Raw genomic sequence first — 19,754 nt, 5'->3', positions numbered from 1 at the left:
GACCAGGAAGACGGTCACCCAGGCCCTCGTCACCAGCCGTCTGGACTACGGCAACGCCCTCTACGCCGGAACAACCGCCAAGCTCCAGAAGAGACTCCAGCGAATCCAGAACGCCTCAGCCAGACTCATCCTCGACATCCCCCGACACAGCTACATCTCCGGACACCTGAGAGACCTGCACTTGCTCCCGGTCAACAAGAAAATCACCTTCCGGCTCCTCACCCACGCACACAAAGCCCTACACAACCAAGGCCCGAGTTACCTCAACAGCCGCCTCAACCTCTACGCTCCCACACGCCAGCTCCGATCGACCAGCCACGCCCTCGCCGCCGTCCCCCGCATCCGAAGAGCCACAACAGGAGGTAGGTCCTTCTCCTACCTGGCCGCCAAGACCTGGAACTCCCTCCCGACCCACCTCCGCCTGACCCAAGACCACTTCGCCTTCAGGAAGCAGCTCAAGACCTGGCTGTTCGAGCAGTAGCGCCCCCCCCCCCCCTCCCAAAGCGCCTTGAGACCCTCCGGGTGAGTAGTGCGCTATATAAATGCGATGATTGATTGATTGATTGCTACATAGTATAACACATCTTCAAATAAGCTTGCATTGGTCGATCAAGCGCCCCCCTCATCCCAACATCCAACCCGCTAGTCACCCCCTCCGTGGATCTCTCCACCGTGAGCATACCTGCAGGTACTATGATGACACTGTATCCTCTGCCTCCTCGCCCCCTCCTCCCATCCCACCACACCTCTCATTCGTCTCAGTGTGTGGATTAACTAGCAATTCCTCCCCCATAACTAAGTGGATACAGACATGTCTTGGGTGTTCACCAGCTCTCCTCTGTTTCCTCCATGCCGCCCACACCTTCTCCCACTTTTTAGAGCATCCCCTACTTTTATAAATGACTTTCTGCTCTCTGGCACCAATCCAGGTCCCTCTCCCAGTCTTCCACTGTTGGTATCACCTCACTCCCCCATAGTCTCGCTATGTTCCGCTTTGCAACCATGCTAGCCAGATTTTGTCACCTTTCGACCATGTGATATCACTCGTGACTCCCAATAAGTGCCAACGAGCCTCCAAAGGGACTTCCGCCCCTACTACCTCCCCCATGATGTCAGATAATCTGGACCAGTAGGCCCTGATCTTGGTGCAGTCCCATAATATATGAAAAAACTTGCCTACCTCCCCACAGCCCCTCAGACAGAACCTCGAATCGGCATAGCCAATTCTACACTGTCGTGCGTGGGGTGTAGGAGCGGTGCAGAATATGGAGCTGCGCTATAAGAATCTTAATCCTTTCAAATTTCATTACCAGCAAGGCTGTAAGACCCATATAGAAGGCATTAAGGTAATCTGAACTCTTACGCCTTCAGTTTATGTTCCTTTAGAATAGTTTTGTTTTAGTTAGGATTTATACTCTCTGCACCTTGTTTCAAATAGTATTAGCTAGTTGTTCAGATCTAAAGTTTTTGAACCTCTCTCTCTTTATAATTTTCTTCATCTATTGGTTCTGCTGCCACTATACCCTGTGGCTCTAATCCTTCGGGATGATGATGTTCTCGTTGTTGTTTGTTCTTTCACCAGATGGAACATGAAAATGCTGCAGTGCTGCAAATGTAGTCAGTGGTTTCACGAGGCCTGCACCCAGTGTCTAAGTAAACCTCTTCTCTACGGGGACAGGTAATCCTTATTTAGTGATAAAACAGACCATCTCCAGCTCGTTTAGCTTTTTAGAAGCGTAGTGTGTTGTGTTGTAACTATACAAAGCGTGTTTATGTGTTTTATAGCTCCAGTTGATACAATAGGTGCTCATCATGTTTGGGTTTGTTTTCTACCTTTTTTGTGTGAGTTTGGTAAACAGTCTATTTGGAGGAGTGCTGAAATGTACAGTTCAAATTGCTTGCAGAGGGGATTAAGTGAAAGCTCTATCCATTTTTCCCTTTATCTGTCTAACCAAGTAGCACCCATAAAAAGTGCCTGCCGCAAAACATATGTTAGAAAAATATGGTTAACTTTATCAGGATGACAATCAAATATTCCCAGGGCACTATGTGAATCAATGACCGTAAGGCCGACCTTTGATAGGTATTGACTGTCTTTGGAAAAAAAAGAACTGGATACTACTACGAGCTCACTGAATTGCCAAAGCATTTGACTTATGGGTTAGTGACGTCCAAAAGTGAGATCTGATCTTGGAAGGTGGTGTGGTTAGAACACATAGGTCAACTTGCACATCTGCTACTATCAATAAATATATTGTTCAAGAAGTGTAATTCCTTTATGAAAAGATATAAGCATTTTTTTTTTCACAACTGCTTTTATTAAAAGGTTAGGCATAGCATATGTACAGTTCTCCACAAGCAGGAGGACGCTGTCAACGGCATACATGTAGCAGGATGTAAATATAGCCTAAACTCTTAACTCGCCCCCCTCCCACATCCCCATGCCCGGCTAAGTACCCCAACAGATACACTCCCCCCCCCCCGCTACCCACTCCTAATCCCTCCCTAACCCAGTGCACGTGTTCACTTTCCACCACAGTATACAGGTAAAGCACAGTAGGCATCAAGTACCCTCCAAGGCCCGAGGTCTCCATCAGCCGATTGTACATCTTCTAAGTCAACTGGAGGCTCCAAGGTCAATCCCCTGTAGTCCGCCCATCGCTTCCAGATCTTGTAGTGTTTCCGGGGGCATCCCCTGGCCTCAAACACAGGCAATTCTAGCCCCATAAGAAAGTCTAAACCCGCTTTCCAGGCACTAAGTGGGGGGGCACGGTTGCTTTTCCAGGCTCTCGCCAGGTCTCGTTTGGCCACGACCAGGCCCAGTAGCAGAAGGTGGCGCTTGTAGATGTTCCCACCCACATTCTCTAGGACATGAAGGAAACCCAGCCTGGGTGTGCGGGGAAGGTCCCACCCCAGTACTTCTGACAAACAATTCCACACCCCATTCCAGAATTGGTTCAGACCCACACAGGACCACACAGTATGCAAAAGCGTGCCTCTCTCATTACCACAGCGCAGGCATTCCGGGGCAGCAATGAGGCCAGCTCTCCACAGTCTCTCCCTAGTGTAGTAAGCCCTATGCAGGTACTTGAACTGGATGAACCGGAGTCGCACAGCTATGGCAGCCCCACGAGGGGACTCAAGGGCCTCCCTCCAGTCATCCTCATCCAACGGGCCAATGTCTGTCTCCCAGGAGGTCTTCAACGACAGGAGAGAAGAGGAGCAGTGAGTGACAAGCGTTTGATATATTTTGGAGACTTTCTTATCCCCAAGTCTCCCATGAAAAGCTTGGCCTCCACTGGGCTAAATTCGGGAAGTTGGTCCAGCCCTACCAGACTCGGTGCAAGTGCATGACGGAATTGCAGATATTTAAAGAATTGGGACTTGGACATGTTAAATTCGGAACTGAGGTCCTGAAAGGATTTGAGGGTATTCCCCACAAGAACATGGCCAAGCGAGGAGATCCCGATGGCGTCCCAGCCACCAAACCCCGACAACGAAGCAAGTGCAGGAAGCTGTCCGTTATTCCATAGTGGAGTCTCCGCCGTCAGCCTACCCCACCAGCCCATGCGGCGCAGTGCCTGTCTCCAGATTACGAAGACCACCTGAGTGACCTGCGGCAATTTCTTCCGCCGCCTAGCCGAGTATAACAGGGTATGTATCGTGGCATCCCCCATCAAAAAGTGTTCCAGGGCGTACGCCGGGTCATTGCGGTCGCCGTACCACCACTCATTCAGAACCAGCAGATGGGAGGCCTGATAGTAGGACAGGAGGTCTGAAGTAGCCAGACCTCCACAGTACGTGGATAAAAAGCAAGTCCGCAGCGCTACCCTAGAAGCGCCCCCTGCCCACAGAAAGCGGCCCAGCACTGAATTCACGCGACGGAACCATTGTGGGTCCACCCTATATGGATGGTTCTGCAGTTGGTACAGGAGCCGCGGGAGGGCGACCATTTTCAATATTGCAGACCTGCCATATATATTAATGGGCATGCAAGACCAGGTTTTGACATCCGATTGGACTCTGTCCCACACCGGCAGTATATTGCGCTCCCATGCAATTGTGGCAGATTCGGACAGGAAGACTCCCAAGTATTTTAGACCACCAACCGCTACCTGCAGGGCCGAGGCCCAGGGGTACGTCTCCAACTCTCCACCCAGCACCCACAGGGTCGATTTGCGCGGGTTGAGGAAAAGACCCGACACTTCACCAAAGACATGCATTATCTCCAGTATTCGGGGGCCAGAGCTGCGAAGGTCAGTCATAAAGAAAAGGACATCGTCTGCGTATAGCGCGATTCTGTCCGAGAGGTCCGCCCCCCACACAAAACCACGATACTGTGCATCGGTGCATACCCACGCGGCCAGCGGTTCCATGGCCAGTGCGAAGAGGTAAGGGGATAGGGGGCATCCCTGTCGGGTCCCTCTGGCAATTGGGAACTTCTCCGAAATCGCCCCAGATACGCGCACCGAGGCGGTGATGTCCGTGTATAGCAGCCTAATATAGGAGACGAACACCGGGCCCAAGTTGAGACGTGGCAAGAGGGCAAAGAGGTAAGTCCAGCTGACCGAATCGAACGCCCTGTCGATATCTGCCAGCAACAACGCTGCCCGCTCCCCGGTCGCCCCCACAGCATCCACCGCCGCCTGCGCACGCCTGATGTTGTGGCGCGTCGCCCGATGTGGCATGAAACCGGCCTGATCCGGGTGGACCAGGTCCGTGACATATGGGAGAAGACGGTTCGCCAGCGCTTTGGCCAACAATTTGGCTTTGAAGTTGAGCAGGGATATGGGGCGATATGACTCGTGCCGATCGGGGGGCCTACCTGGCTTCTGGAAAACCACAATTTCTGCCTGACGCCAGTCCGACGGCAAGCTACCCCTTTCCCGCGCAACCTCCAACGCCCGCCTATAGTGCGGCCCAAGCTGTAGGTGGAATTTCTTGTAGAATTCACTGAGGAACCCACTCGGTCCCAGCGCTTTACCCACGTTGAGTTGGCCCAGCGCATCTCCCAGTTCCTCCGCCGTCAAGGGGAGGTCCAAGGCTAACCTGGCCTTGTCCGATATCGCACGGGGGGGAAAGTCAGTAAGGAACTGATCAATTGCATCCGGTGGGAGACCGTCCCGAGGAGCATACTGCTCCGCATAGTAGGTAGCAAAGCTCGCCGCAAGAGTCGCAGGGTCCGTTATGGCTGTTCCCTCCCCGTCAGTGAGGCCTGGTAGCGTAAGCGGTTGCAACGTTTGTTGACACAGCCTATGGAGCATAGTGCAGGACTTGTCACCCCACTGGTAGACCTTGCTCCGAGTAGCCAGCCACGCTTGTCTGGCCTCGTCCATTAAGACCGAGGCATGGGATTGTTGCGCTTGCAGGAGCAGACGTAGCGCCAACTCGTCCCCTACCTCCGAACACCGTCTCTCCAACACTTCCACCCGCTCCGCAGCTGCGACAATGGCCTCCCGTCGAGAACGACGGGCGGCAGCACACCATGCAATGTCAACGCTTCTCAGAGTGGGCTTCATGGCCTCCCAGACTGTCACCCCATCAACCCTTTCCGCTAGATTCTTCTGCCAATAGTGGGCAATCGCGCTACGCATATGCTGTGTGTAGTCTGCCCGCTGGAGATACCACGAGGACATCCGCCACCGAAACGGCCGGCGCGTCTTGTGCAGTGCAATCTGCACAGCGACAGAGGAGTGGTCAGACAGCCCCCGAGGCTGAATTGCAGCTCGTTTCACCCTGTCGAGGAAGGCCCCCGGTACAAACACACAGTCCAGTCGCAAGAAGGAGCCATGCACAGCAGACACATACGTGTACTCACGCGCCCTGGCATGCAAGTGTCTCCAGGCATCCACCTAGCCCAGCCCATCGATCATTGCCCTCAGCTGTGTAGGGGAGGCCGCAGCTGCGACCCCCTGCAACCTCTGTCGGTCCCAGCACACGTCCACAACATCGTTCCAGTCACCACCTATCACGGCCAAGGCGTCCGGGACTTCGGCCCACAATTCGAACAGTCTCTCTGCCAAGGACCATTGCAAAGGGGGGGGGCATACACACTGCCAACTACCTCCGGCTCCGCACCAATCGTGCCTTTCACGAATACATACCGACCCTCGGGATCAATCCAGTGACGTTCGTGGGTATACGACAGCCTACGGTGGATAAGAACGGCCACCCCTCTCGAGCCCCTGGAAAACCCTGCATGGAATACTTGGTGGAAACCAAATCGCTGCAAACTTAGTGCCTTTGTACCCAACATATGAGTTTCTTGGAGTAACATCACATCGGCTGAATCCCTCTTACCCCAGCGCAAGACTGCCCCATGCTTGATTTTGTCCAACATCCCCCTGACATTCCAGCTCAATATCCACATAGCGTCACCAGCTAGATCCTGCCCTGATACATCAACCATTATCTCGATGGAAAAGTCTCTGAGGCCCCCAGGACCCGGCCCCGGCACCCAACACCATACGTAACAATGCAGCAGAGATCACGTTCACCCCCCTCAGTTTACCCCCTACCCCCCCCACATCTAGCCACCAACCCAACCCCCCCAACAATTCAACTCCAATTCCCTGCCCCCCACCCCTATACCTCATGGAACACTGAAGTACCTGTCGCGGCATGGGGAGCTTCAGGCTCAAAACGGAGCGCCCAAAGCCCACCATACCAATGGATCCCAACCACTCCCCCCAACTAACAGGACCTTCTCCCAGGGCCACCCCCCATGCGTGGAAGGACTGGGCCGCCCTACAGGTCAGTACCCCGAACCCCCTTGTACCACAGTTTGGAGAACACGAGTAGATCAGGGCAGTCAGACACCTCCGGCGTCAGTTCCCTTGAGCCAAGCCAATGTTCAGGTCGCACTGCGGCTGACGCTATCCACTCGATCGATGGAGCAGCCATATCGGGCCCCCTGTAGATCGCAACAAAGGACGAGGGCCGCAGTGTGTCACATGTATTATTTCTTCTACCTTATGTGACGGTGCTACAGAAGAGAGAAGAAACCCAACACCTCCAGTTGGGACCTAAATCCACAAAAAACTGATACAAAAGGGGATCTGTGCACACGTCGTCGTAGTATAACCTAAATATCGTTATTTTTTACACATGGAACCAAAGCAAACAGTGAATCATTGCACATGTAGTCTAGATTGATGTTTTTCTTCACGTTTTCTTTCATCACAACGCGTGCATATACACGCGGACGCCACAGATGGCGGAGATACTGGTTCTGCCTGAATATTGACACGAAACTAGTGTTCTTTTGTCTACTGGTACTTACCAGTATATTCGTCGCTGATTATTGTCAGCGTTTTTTCTACATATTTCCCAGCAGCCGGGACGGAAGTACAACCGGCGGAGAGCACAGTTATAATTGCAGTGCATAACGTTGCAAAGTTGGCCCGATTGGAGCCCTGATGAAGTCTTGGGCAGATTGCCCTGACGAAACACGTGTTGGCTGGGCTTTGTGATTAAAGAAAACATGACGAAAAACATCAATCAAGACTACATGTGCAATGATTCACTGTTTGCTTTGGTTCCATGTCGAAGCCGTCGGCGAAGAAATCCCCGTCGACGACTCAACCGTCTACGACATCGTCATCGACGACGACATCGTCGACGACGGCATCTGGATTGATTGTCGACGTTCCTTCGTTCACTACCACCCCGTCGACGAGCTCGACGACGATAGTCTCCTTCCTTGCAGTATACATATACTAGCGCTTTAACATTACTAAGCGTACTCTGACACCGGAATTGACCTCTCAGAGCAGAGTCCAGGCACTACCACCTGCTCATCTACTGGACACTGAAGACTCTGATGAGGGCTCTATGTTCCAGGCCGCAACCAGCCCATCTGAACTGCACGTAAAATATCATGAAAGTTCAGATTGTGAAGACCAAGGACAGGACGAAGTGGAATACCAGGAGGAATACCAGCCTCCACAACCTATGGTGTGTCTTTCCGCACCTATAGTGACAGATCTGCAATTCTTGATTGCGGACTACAACAAAGGTTTCCCTCCACTCCTCCTCCACCGCCAGTAGTGTCACCTCCACCTAGACCTCGGCCTCCACCTCCTGTGCTTCAGCCAGATCCTGCTCCTTCGCGTCCTCCACCATCCTCAGATGATGAAGAAGAAGAAGAGCAACAGCAAGAGGAAGGGGAACTCCAGGATTCACATGACGAATGGGATGACTACGTCATTCCACGCCCAGCATCCCCTGTACCAACGCAAGCGGACTCACCCCGTAAGACATTGGAGGATTCCATAATATCTTGGAGAGGGCGGCGTTGCGTTTTAAAATTCAAATGACCACAGAACAACAGGACTGCTTCCTTTACGATTTTAAGGAACCATTCAAAAAGGCTGTACGGTCCATTCCTATCATTGACTACATTTGGGACCAAGGGGTTAAAATCATGCAAAACCCTTCATCTTTGCCCCCAGTTCTGCCCAGACTGGACAAAAAATATAGGGCTCCAGACACGACTCCAGCTTGCCTTACTGGCCATCGCAAGCCAGACTCGGTTATTACTCAGGCAGCGCAGCAAAAATCTAAAAATCCATCTGCTGCGCTGACTGCGCCACCAGATAAAGAAGGACGAAAACTCGACAACATCGGAAAGCGTTTTTCTTCTATGTCAGCACTAACAGTGCGTGCTTCAAACTCTGTTGCACTGTTAGGACGCTACAACCGTCAAATGTGGGCTGATATCGCCCCATATTTGGGATCACTGTCGGAGGAACAGAAGGAAGAAGCAAAAAAGATTCTCTTAGAAGGCGAACGTTCAGTTTCTGAGATGATTGATTGTGCGATGGATATCGCATCCACAGGGTTCCGCCAGCTAGCGGGAGCTGCGGTCCTGAGGCAACAAGGTTGGCTCAAAGCAACGTCTTTCTGACCTGAAGTGCAGACTAAAGTGCTAGACATGCCGTATGATGGCCAACTTCTGTTTGGACAACACATTGATGAAATGCTTCAAGGTATCAAAAAAGATACTGATACAGCAAAGGCACTGGGTACCCTCCAGTATAAAAATCCTCCCTTTCGGGGCTCCAGAGGGAGAGGTCAATCAACAAGAGGTGATTTTCAAGGGTACAGATCCTTGTACAGCTCAAATCAGCAGTACAAACCCCAGTATCAACAGAGACAACAACAACAACAGTTGTCTTACACAAAGTCTTCCTTTCGTGGTCGAGGAGGAAAGAAGGGCACAGCCAGAAGACAGTGACTTCTCTCTGCCACAGGTCTCCACTTCTTCTCCGCCTTGCAAAGTTGGAGGAAGAATTTTATCCTTCCTACAAAATTGGAGACAAATTACGACGGATCGGTGGGTCCTCCAACTTGTTCAATTCGGGCACTCTCTGGAGTTCGTGCAAATTCCGCCTCAAAATCCTCCACGCCCAATGCTACACAAGAATCTACACCTGCTGCAATTGGAGCTCTCACTAATGCTCCAGAAAGGAGCAATAGAAAGAGTCCCCCGTGGTCAGAAGGGCAAGGGGTCTACTCCCGATTCTTCTTAATTCGAAAGAAGGAGAAAAAATGGAGACCTATATTGGACTTAAGAGATCTCAACAAATACCTCAAAAAAGTAATTCCGTATGGTGTCCATCCAGGAGGTACTGCAACTCCTCAATGCGAACGACTTCATGTGTCTTTGGACCTTCAAGACGCTTACTTTCATATACCGATCCACAGGAACCCCAAGCAATACCTCAGGTTCGCTGTGGTTGGCAAACACTACCAGTTTCGGGTATTGTCCTTCGGCCTGAAGTCGGCACCACGCATTTTTACAAAATGCCTGTCTCCAGTAGCAGCGTACCTCCGGCAACAACATCACCAAGTCTTCCCGTACTTAGACGACTGGCTAGTCAAAGCACCTACTTTCGCAGGCGTGACCAAGTCCTCCAACGCCTGTCTTCAACTTTTCAACGACCTGGGCCTTACTCTCAATCAAGAGAAATCCGTCCTTCAGCCTTCCTGACGTCTCACTTTCCTAGGCGCTGTCCTAGATACAGCTCAGAAGAAGGCATTCCCTTCGCAGGAACGACAATCCAAGCTGACGTCTTTGGCCGCCCAGATAAAAACCAAAAAGATCATCACGGTGCGCCTGTACAAATCCCTGCTAGGTATGATGTCCTCGAACATCCTGTTAGTTCCACACTGCCGCCTTCATATGCGTCCCCTTTAGGAGGCGCTATCCACTCAATGGATCCAATGTACAGGATCATTTGACAATGTAATCCGAGTGACTCCACCCATGGTCCAAGCTCTACACTGGTGAAATCACCCACAGAATCTTATGCAGGGTCTATCTTTCCTACTTCCAGTTTCGCCACATGTGATAACCACAGACGTGTCCTTAGAAGGATGGGGTGCGTTCCTTCAGGAACTCCAGATCAACGGACAGTGGTCCCCTGCAGAGAGACAACTGCACATAAACCTTCTCGAGTTAAGAGCAGTTTACCTGGCGCTTCGAGCGTTCCTGCCAAGGATCAAAGATTCCCTAGTGCTTGTGAGAACAGACAACACCATCACAATGCACTATATAAACAAGCAAGGGGGGACTCGCTCTCTGACGTTGTCTCGAGAATCTCAAAAGATTTGGGACTGGCTACTTCTAAACAACATTTCCCTTCGGGCAGAATACGTCCCAGGAACGGACAATGTCCTGGCAGACTCACTGAGCAGACAACGCTCTGTATGCCACGAGTGGGAGCTGGACCAACAACTTCTCAACTCCATATTCTCCCGATGGGGCAGGCCTCACCTGGATCTGTTCGCGACCAAACACAACGCAAAATGCCAACATTACGCAAGCTGGCATCCCCAGAAGGGATCTCTAGGGAATGCATTTTCAATCGCAAGGTGCAATGTCTTTGCATACGCATTTCCTCCATTTCCTCTGATTCCCAGGGTCCTCCGGAAACTGAAGGTGGAGCATTGCACCCTGATCTTGATAGCCCTAGCGTGGCTGCGCCAACACTGGTTTACAGACCTTCATCTTCTATCGCTGGAACCGCCGATCCCATTCAAACCGTGCCCAACACTCCTCACGATGAACCACGGGCAAGTCCGGCATCCGGATCCAGCATCTCTCAAATTATCGGCTTGGCTCCTGAGTTCAGAGAATTCCAAAACTTAGACATTCCTCAGGAATGCAGAGTGGTCTTAGCCCGGGCTCGGGCCGACAGTACCAACAAGACGTATTCCCTGAAATGGAAAACGTTCTGTATATGGTGTAAAGCAAACAACATACACCCTTTTTCTTCGTCACCTGCACAAATTCTGCCTTACCTTCTTCATTTGGCAAACTCAGGGCTGGCCCATGCTTCAATAAAAGTTCACCTGGCGGCCATATCTCGTTTCAGACGTTCCTCGTCTGGTGCTTCCCTCTGGTCCAGCAGACTTGTTAAACAATTTCTGAAAGGCCTGTTCAGGATGTTCCCTCCGGTGAGGACTTTACCACCTACCTGGCAGCTAAACATTGTGCTTGCTCAATTGATGAAACATCCCTTCGAGCCAATACACAGAGCTGACATCAAATACCTTTCCTGGAAAACCGCTCTCCTACTAACGCCTACATCAGCAAGGTGAGTAAGTGAACTCCAAGCCTTCTCCATTCAAGACCCTTTCCTACAGTTCAAACAGGACAGAGTGATTCTAAGGACTAACCCTAAGTTCATTCCTAAGGTCCCATCTAACTTTCATCTTAACGAACCCTTTCTTCCCAAATCCACTTTCCACAGCAGAGAGGTCTCTCCACTCTCTAAACCTCAAACGTCTGAAGTTCTACATCCACAGAACAGAACAATTTAGGAAATCCAACCAACTCTTTGTTTATTTTATTTTATTTATTTTTTATTTTGAAAGTTTTATATACCGCGAACAAGATCTTTGCAGATATCAGAGCGCTTTACAAAGCAGGGATACAAACAGGAGAGTGAATAACAGGCCATTAGGCATAGCATAGTTGTAGGTAAAAGTGGGGTGGGGTAGGTACATGAGGGAGCATAGTAAAACAGGTACATCAATAATGATAATAGTACAAATAAATGGGAGCATAGACAGTCAGGTAAGTCAATAATACAAGTAATACAAATAATCAAAGGGATCAAACAGATAATACAGATCGATGCAGAGTCTTTAAAAAATCCACAGTAATAGTTCAAGTATATTTAGCCATGAGGATAGCTTCTACTTCTTTCTTAAAAAGTGTAGTGGAGGAGATGAGCCTGGTTTCAGGAGGGAGTGAGTTCCAGATCCTGGGTGCCATTCCTGAGAAGGAGCGTTTATAAGTTTTTTCCTTCCGGAATCTTCGAGGTTTCAGCAGAAGATTGTTTGTACCTCTAGTGTTTCTAGAGCCGCCAGAGATTGTCAGCTTCTGGGTGAGGTATCCGGGTGAGATCAGGTGTATAGCCTTGTGAGTCATGCAGGGGATTTTCAGATGTATTCTGGCTTCAAAAGGCAGCCAGTTCAGGGATTTCAAGTCAGGGGAAATATGCGAGTGTTTTTTTGACCCAGTGATGAGTCTCGCTACAGCGTTTAGAGAGGCTCTTAGGGGTGCAGTAGTAGTTAGGGGGAGACCCCAGAGGGCGATGCTGACGTATTCTATTTGAGGGATGACTAGTGCTTGTACTGCATTTTGGAAGTCTTTGGCTGGGAGGAAGGGTTTAAGTTTCCTCAGGGTATTGATTTGGTAGTTCGCTCCCTTAGTTGCCTTGCTGATACGTTGCTGCATGTTGAGATTGGTGTCGAGTGTTATGCCTAAAGATTTTGCTGAGTCCACGATGGTGGGTTGGACATTGAGTGCAGTTAGGTGCTTAAGCCAAATTTGAGTGGTAGAGATCTTCGCGGGAGGTGAGATCAAAAGGAACTCTGTTTTCAGAGCATTGAGTTTGAGATGATTATCGGCAAGCCAGGATTGGGTGCTTCTGATCGTTGAGTTCAGGAGCAAAATGTCTTTGGGGGATTGTAATTTGAGATATAGTTGGGTGTCATCGGCGTACATGTGAAAGTGTACATTGGATGCTTGTAGCAAGGTGGTGAGAGGTTCCATAACTAGGTTGAACAAAGTTGGGGATAGGGAGGATCCTTGGGGGACGCCTAACGATACAGGTATTGGCGAAGACATCAAGTTGTTGCTCTTGAATTTCTGCGACCTGTTGTGTAGAAAGGAAGTGAACCACTTGAGTACAGTCCCAGATAGACCCATTCTTGTGTTTAATAGTTCGAGTAAATTCTCATGTTTAACGGTGTCGAATGCTGAAGAGAGATCAAGAAGGATGAGGAGGCAGGTATCGTTTTGATCTAGGATTTGAAGGGCGTCGTCAATTATGTGAGTCATAGCAGTTTCTGTACTGTGTCCTGCTCGGAAGCCTGATTGATGAGGGTTGAGGAGATCAAACTGATCAATGTGTTTAGTCAATTGTAGTTGTGCGCATTTTTCCAACAGTTTGGCGAGAGTGGGAATATTGGTAATGGGACGGTAATTGTTTAGGTCAGAGGAGTCGGCTGTAGGTTTCTTTAGTAAAGGTGTGACTTGTCCAACTTTGGGGGAGTCAGGGATGGTTCCTTGTTGAAGTGAACTGTTGATAATTTTAGTCCAGAGTGGAAGGAGCAAAGGGGTGAAGTCTTTGACCGCGTTAGCAGGGAGGGGGTCCGTGAGGTGATTGGATGGTTTCAAGGTGCTGAGCAGTTTGCCAATTTCTTCTTCAGAGTAGGTGCCAAAGGATGACCATGTAGCATTGTTTTTTGGTTCAGTGAGTGCTATGCAGTGGGGTTTGGAGTAAAGGCTTGCGTCAATGAGGAGATCGCTCTTTATGTTGTCAGTTTTTTTGATAAAGAAAGCGGCAAAGTCTTCACAGGAAGGTGCTTCGCGCATAGTACTGAGTGGTTGGGGTTGTTCCTTAGATTGTGTTCTGATTAGCTCAAACAGTTTTCTCGGACGGTTTTTTGCTTGGTGGAGCTGGAGGCTGAAGAAGTCTGATTTTGAGCGTTTTATCTTCCTGAAGTAGGCGTTTCTCTTTTTCTTCAGGGTTTTTAGGTGCAGTGCAGAGGGAGCTGATCTCCAGGTGCGCTCTGCCATTCGCATGGCTCGTCTATCCTCATTGAGACTCCCGTCGTACCAAGGATTGGAGATTTTAGCGGAGACTCTTTTTAGCTGCATGGGTGCAGCCTCATTAATTATTGAGGTCATGGCGTTGAGATAGTGGTCAGTCAAGGATTGGACGTCCGTAGCGCCGGTAGGAGGAAGTAGGAGGTTGCAGCTGTTAGGGGGTAAGGAGTTTGGGTTGAGTTTTTTCAGATCTCTTTTCCAGACTTTAGGCTTGGGGGATTGAACTGGGTTGAATTTGACTATTTCATTGATGAAGAATGTGACAATATGATGATCTGACCAGTCACAGGGTTGGATAGACTCGAGTTGGATAGAGTCCTCTTTGGAGATGATAAGGTCGAGGATAGAGCCTTTCTCGTGGGTCGGGCTGTTGCATATTTGGGTGAGGTCAAGGTCGTTGAGGACATTTTTAAGACTATTTACCACCGCGTCATTGTGATCGTTCCAGTGGAGGTTGAAGTCACCAAGGTATATTTGGGTGAGCTGTCGTCCGGAATTGGTTGAGATCATATCCATGATTTGTTGGGCGAAGGTGAGGTTGTCCCCGGGTGGGTGGTAAATGCCGTGGAGAGAGCATATCGGTTTGCCCTCACTGGTAATATCGAGGCAGATGTATTCACAGGAAGTTGGGGAGGGTAGGGAAGGGGCGGTGACTTTCAGAACAGAGAGGTTGTTCCTGTATATGCATGCGATTCCACCACCAATTTGCCAGGCTTGTCAAGTCTAATAATGTGGTAGTTGGGGGGAACCAGAATGTCCATTATAGGTGTAGAAGATTCGGTTAGCCAAGTTTCAGTCATGATGATTAGGTCAAGGTCCAGTGTTAAGATGAGATCAGCGATGGCGGAGGAGTGTCTAGAGGCCGATCTGCAGTTGAGGAGAGTGCATTTGAGACGGGGTGTGTCGAGGGAGGTAGAGGGTTCTAGAGAGAGGGGGACTTTTCTAAGGTTATTAGGGATGTAGATTCTGTTGTTTAGTGTGGGGGTCTACGGGGATTTGAGTATATCGTGGGAATGGAGAGGTGTGTGGTGGTTGTGTGGTTTAGGGGAGCTGGGTCGTAGGAGCGGAGGAGGGTGAGTGTGTCGAGGTCCGAAAGAGGGTTGCATGGGCGACTGGGGCGGTTGTTGCGATTGTGGACAGGGATCGCAGTCCAGTGTGGGGGGTGTAGAGTGGGAGAGTCATCCGGAGGGGTGGATGGACATGTTGGGAGGGGGGGTGGTGGTGAGTGAGGGGTGTCTGGGGTGTGTGAAGAGTAGTTCTTTGATGGTGTGAATGTCTTCTTTGAGCTGGAGGAGGGTGGCCATAATCTTGTCCAGCGTGGGATAGGTGTTGGTGTTGGGGATGGAAATCAGGGGTGAGTGACTGACCTGGGAATTGGTGTGTGGGTGGGGGGGTGGGTTGGTGTTCATGCAGGGCTCCGTGGCGTCGGTGTACGGGTTGGTGTTAGGGAGGAGAGAGGGTTTGGGAAGGATGGGTGTGGATGAAGTAGGGAGGAGGTTGGTGGTGTAGGTGAGGGCATTGGTGTATGTATGTATGTATGTATAGGCATTTATATAGCGCACTACTTACCCGGAGGGTCCCAAGGCGCTTCGACCGCTGCTAAACCCTTCCTGGCTTCCCTGAGAGATGGTCCCTTAATGGGTATCTCCAGGGTGAGACCAGGCATCCCCGGCGGTCTGGTGGGGCCGTTAGTGAAGATGAGGCAAGCTAATGCCCAGAGTTGCCGAGTGTGATCGCTGATCAGAGTGGGCACCGAGGCGAGAGAATTATCAAGTCCGCTGACCCTGGTCCAGAAACCTGCCGCGCCGGGAATCGAACCCTGGTCCCGGGCCGTCCTCTGCTCTCGGGTCTGCCGCCTCTAACCAGTGAGCCACACTACTGGTGGTAAGCGGAGAGAGCTGGGTGGAGGTTGAGTGTATGTTAGTGGTGATGGGGGAGCAGGTAAGGTAGTGGGGGCTGAGAGTGGAGGGGGAAATGGGATTGGAGATGGTCCTGTTGTGAGGAGGGGGAGTTAGATTAATAGATGTGGTGTGCTCTGCGTGATTAGTTAGAGGGTGGTAGTGGGGACTGAGAATGGGGGGGGATAAAGGGTGGGATTTGTCGTTGTGCGTGTAGCTCTGGTGCTGAACTAGGTTAGACGGGTTGTGGGTGGGAGCTGTGGTGTCAGGGGTGAAAGGAATGGGAGTGGTATGAGTGGCGGTCCGCGGGTTGGTAGGGGGAGCGGCTGGTGTATGAGGGGGAGAGATCTGTGTCTGTGATTGAGGAGTGTGGGGTGGTTACAGCAGGTGGGTGATTGACTAGGGTGCTGGGGGTAGAGGCGAGGTGCGTGTCGTTCTGGTGCTGAACTACGTTAGAAGGGTTGTGGGTGAGGGCTGTGAAGTCAGGGGTGATAGTACTGGAGGTGATATGAGTGGAGGTGATATGAGTGGAGGTCCGAGGATTGGAGAGGTGCTCTTTGAAAGTGGGGAACAGGTTGTCGAGTAGTTCCAGGTTCATGTCTGTGGATTGAATTAAGACAATCCTGTTATTGTAGATAGTAATGGTGGTTCTGCCTGGGTTGGGATGGTGTGATGGAGAGTGTTAGGCCATGAGCGGATTTCCTGGTGGTGAAGACGGTGAGTAAGGTGAGGAACTCTTTTCTCCATTGAGCTCTGCGTGTGGTGTGGAAGATGATATCGGTGTTCAAGGATCCATTGACCGGTGATAAGTAGGTGTCGGCAAAGGGGTTTTCAGGGTGGGACCTCAGGAAGTTGTGTTTAAAGCGTTTAGCGGCTTTTTTGGTGAGTGCGGGTGGGTAGTTGATTTTACATGTGTGCTTGCCGATGGGATCCATGTTGTGATGGCGGTATAGGTGGGTGTGGGAGGGTGAACAGTAGAGATATACAAGAGCAAAAGACAAATGCAAACAATAAGTTACATGGGACAAAAGTGACACTAGTGAGTAATCAAAATATATGAGGTAGCAATCGGTGCATTACAGGAATAAAAAGTGAAATGGGTGCAGCTTACACAAATGTACAGTAAACAAGTAGAAGTATAATACTGATGATATACTGGAACAAAATACAGATGCCAACAAAAAGTTAATGAGTCAAAAGTGACACTAGTGAGCAGCCAGAAATATATGAGGTAGCGATCGGTGCAAAAAAGTGAAATGGGTGCAGGTTACAAAAAATATACAAAATACAAGTAGAAGTATAATACTGCAATAAAAGGCAGACACTCTATCACAAGAAGGTGTAGATACAGAGCTATGTAAAGTGCGCGGTAGTTGAGATTAGTCTAAAAAAGGCCAGTTCTTAGGGTATGGTCAGATAGTGAAAATGACTAGTCCATGATGGCCGCCAAAGAGAGAGACCAGTCTAAAATGGAAGCCAAATAGGGGAGGTAGAGACAGTAGTCCTCTGTTTGTTGTTGTTGCTTTGAGAACAGGGAAGGGCAGTTTCACTTTCTATTTGAGCAAGCCCAGTTCCTAGCTTGCTGGGAGGGAGTCTTATCTCTATTTTGGTGGTTTTGTGTGGAGGAGTTAAGTTGAGGAGCCTCGTGGGCATCGGAGGTACAGGAGGGGATTTATTGCTACAGTTTTATGACCCCAGCCATTTTGAACAAAGGAGGTTTAAAAAATGTGAACAAGCGAGTGGGGTGAAGTAAATACCTTTTTGTAATTTCTGCTCAGCAAGTACGTTGATGTTGACAGCAGAGTTTTGCAGTTATCGAGGGTCTAGCCAGAATGTGCACAGCTGCGGTGTGCATCGACTTCTGGCAGGTTGAAGGCTAATCTTCGTGCGCGGCCAGAGCAACTGAGCTGCAGCCCCTCCCGCCTCAATAGGAGATGTTGTGTGTTTCCCATCTGCCTCAGGGCTCCACTCCGGCAGTTCCCCTGGGCGGCGGCACCACACTTCTGATCGTATCCAGCTCCCGGTGCAGCTGGGGGCGAGCTCCAGTCGTCCGTCTTCCTTCCAGATCCCGTTTGCCTCAGGGCTCCACTCCGGCAGTTCCCCTGGGCGGCGCCGCCACACTTCTGATCGTATCCAGCTCCCAGTGCAGATGGGGGCAAGCTCCAGTCGTCCGTCGTCCTTCCAGATCCCGGCTATATCTCTCCGAGTCCGGGCCAGAAATCCGACCAATGCAGCCGGTGCCGGTGGCAGTGCTTACAGGCGTACCGACGCCTCTGATGGCTAGAGCCGCTCGGTCCTCTCGTGCGACGGTCTCAGCCTTCGGGGGGGGCGATCAGGGACCCCTAGAAGGCTCCAGGCAGCGCCACAGCAGGCTCCCGGCAGCCAAACGTCCACCCAGGCTCCGCCGATGGCCAGGGGCAGCCCGGTGTCCGGAGAAGGCGGGGGCGACTCGGTCCTTTCCCGCGATCACAGACTTCGCGTAGATGAGGGACCCTCAGAATACTGCAGCCACCGCCAGCCCGGTAAGGGTGATGCAAATGTTCCAGTTACTTGATGCAAATGTTCCAGTTACTTGAGGTAGTTATGTTGCGGTTGCGTTGCTCGAAATGCCCGGGATGCTGGGTGCTAACAGGGATTAAATCCAAAAAATGGAATCCCAAGCACTCGGAGCTCTAACCTAGAGCTCCTATCAGGCGGCCATCTTGCCTTTAGCAGACCTAGAAAAGGTCTTCCATTGACTAAGCAGAGCATTTCACGTTGGATCTCTGCAGCTATTGCTTTCTGCCATCAACAAGCAGGACATCCTCTGCATTCCAAGGTTCGCGCTCATTCCACTAGAGCGGTCTCATCCTCAATGGCGCTCTTTGTGGGAGTACCCGTCATTGACATATGCAGAGCGGCGACATGGAGGACGCCGCATACGTAGGACAAGCTGTGCTCCGTCATCTATTTCACTAGAGGTGAGCCTTCGCTCTTTTATCCCACCTTCCTACTGTCTACTCGCATATTTCTCTTTTATATGGTATTTTGGTACTTTTTATATTTCAGCATTGATATGTTATTATCGAGTGATTTTTCATGTTGTACCATTCGAAATGTGCTGGTGATTGCTTGCTACTCTGATTCAGGCATGTGAATCTATGAAAGATACCCCTAATACTGGATAAGAAATGCGTTACTTACCTGTAACTGCAGTTATCCAGTATTGGTATCTTTCATAGATTCACATGCAACCCACCCACCTCCCCTGGAAGGGCTCACCTTGGTTCTCTCAGTAGGTACTACTTAGCACGGTGCTTACGAAAATCTGAGGGACTAGGGCTCCTTCCAGGAAGGTTCTAGAGGGTGGTGACATCTGATTGGCTCTTGGCCAAAGTTTGGTCCTTTTTACAAAAGGACATGGATATGTTACTAATGAGAGGCCTCTGGCCTATTACTATGTATATGTCTATATGACATTACTCTTTTTATGTACCGGGGACTCCCACCCCGACGAGGGGGAATGATTCAGGCATGTGAATCTATGAAAGATACCAATACTGGATAACTGCAGTTACAGGTAAGTAACGCATTTCTTTCTTCCTATAAGGCGTAGCAGCAAGAAGTCTTATCTCATTCCTGTGGTATATTTCTGACACTTCAAGGCAGACAGCTGAAGATTGTTCCTTTCCACTGATGTGCAAAATTTGTTCGAGTAAAAGCAGTCAGGACTGCCATCAAAGTTGAAG

The 19,754-nt window shown here is 50.3% G+C and overlaps 1 protein-coding gene across 1 annotated transcript in view; it reads left to right on the top strand.

Moving 5' to 3' along the window:
- Positions 1–19,754, top strand: part of PHF1 (PHD finger protein 1) — a 1,060,025-nt gene that overhangs the window by 409,492 nt on the left and 630,779 nt on the right. The window contains exon 7 of the mRNA XM_086920608.1: positions 1,583–1,678. Coding sequence (XP_086776734.1) covers positions 1,583–1,678 — 96 coding nt within the window. The remainder of the gene's footprint in view (positions 1–1,582; positions 1,679–19,754) is intronic.

Source organism: Lissotriton vulgaris, chromosome 5 (assembly GCF_964263255.1).
Source record: "Lissotriton vulgaris chromosome 5, aLisVul1.2, whole genome shotgun sequence".
Taxonomy (NCBI): domain Eukaryota; kingdom Metazoa; phylum Chordata; class Amphibia; order Caudata; family Salamandridae; genus Lissotriton; species Lissotriton vulgaris.
This window is presented reverse-complemented; position numbering and strand designations above follow the sequence as displayed.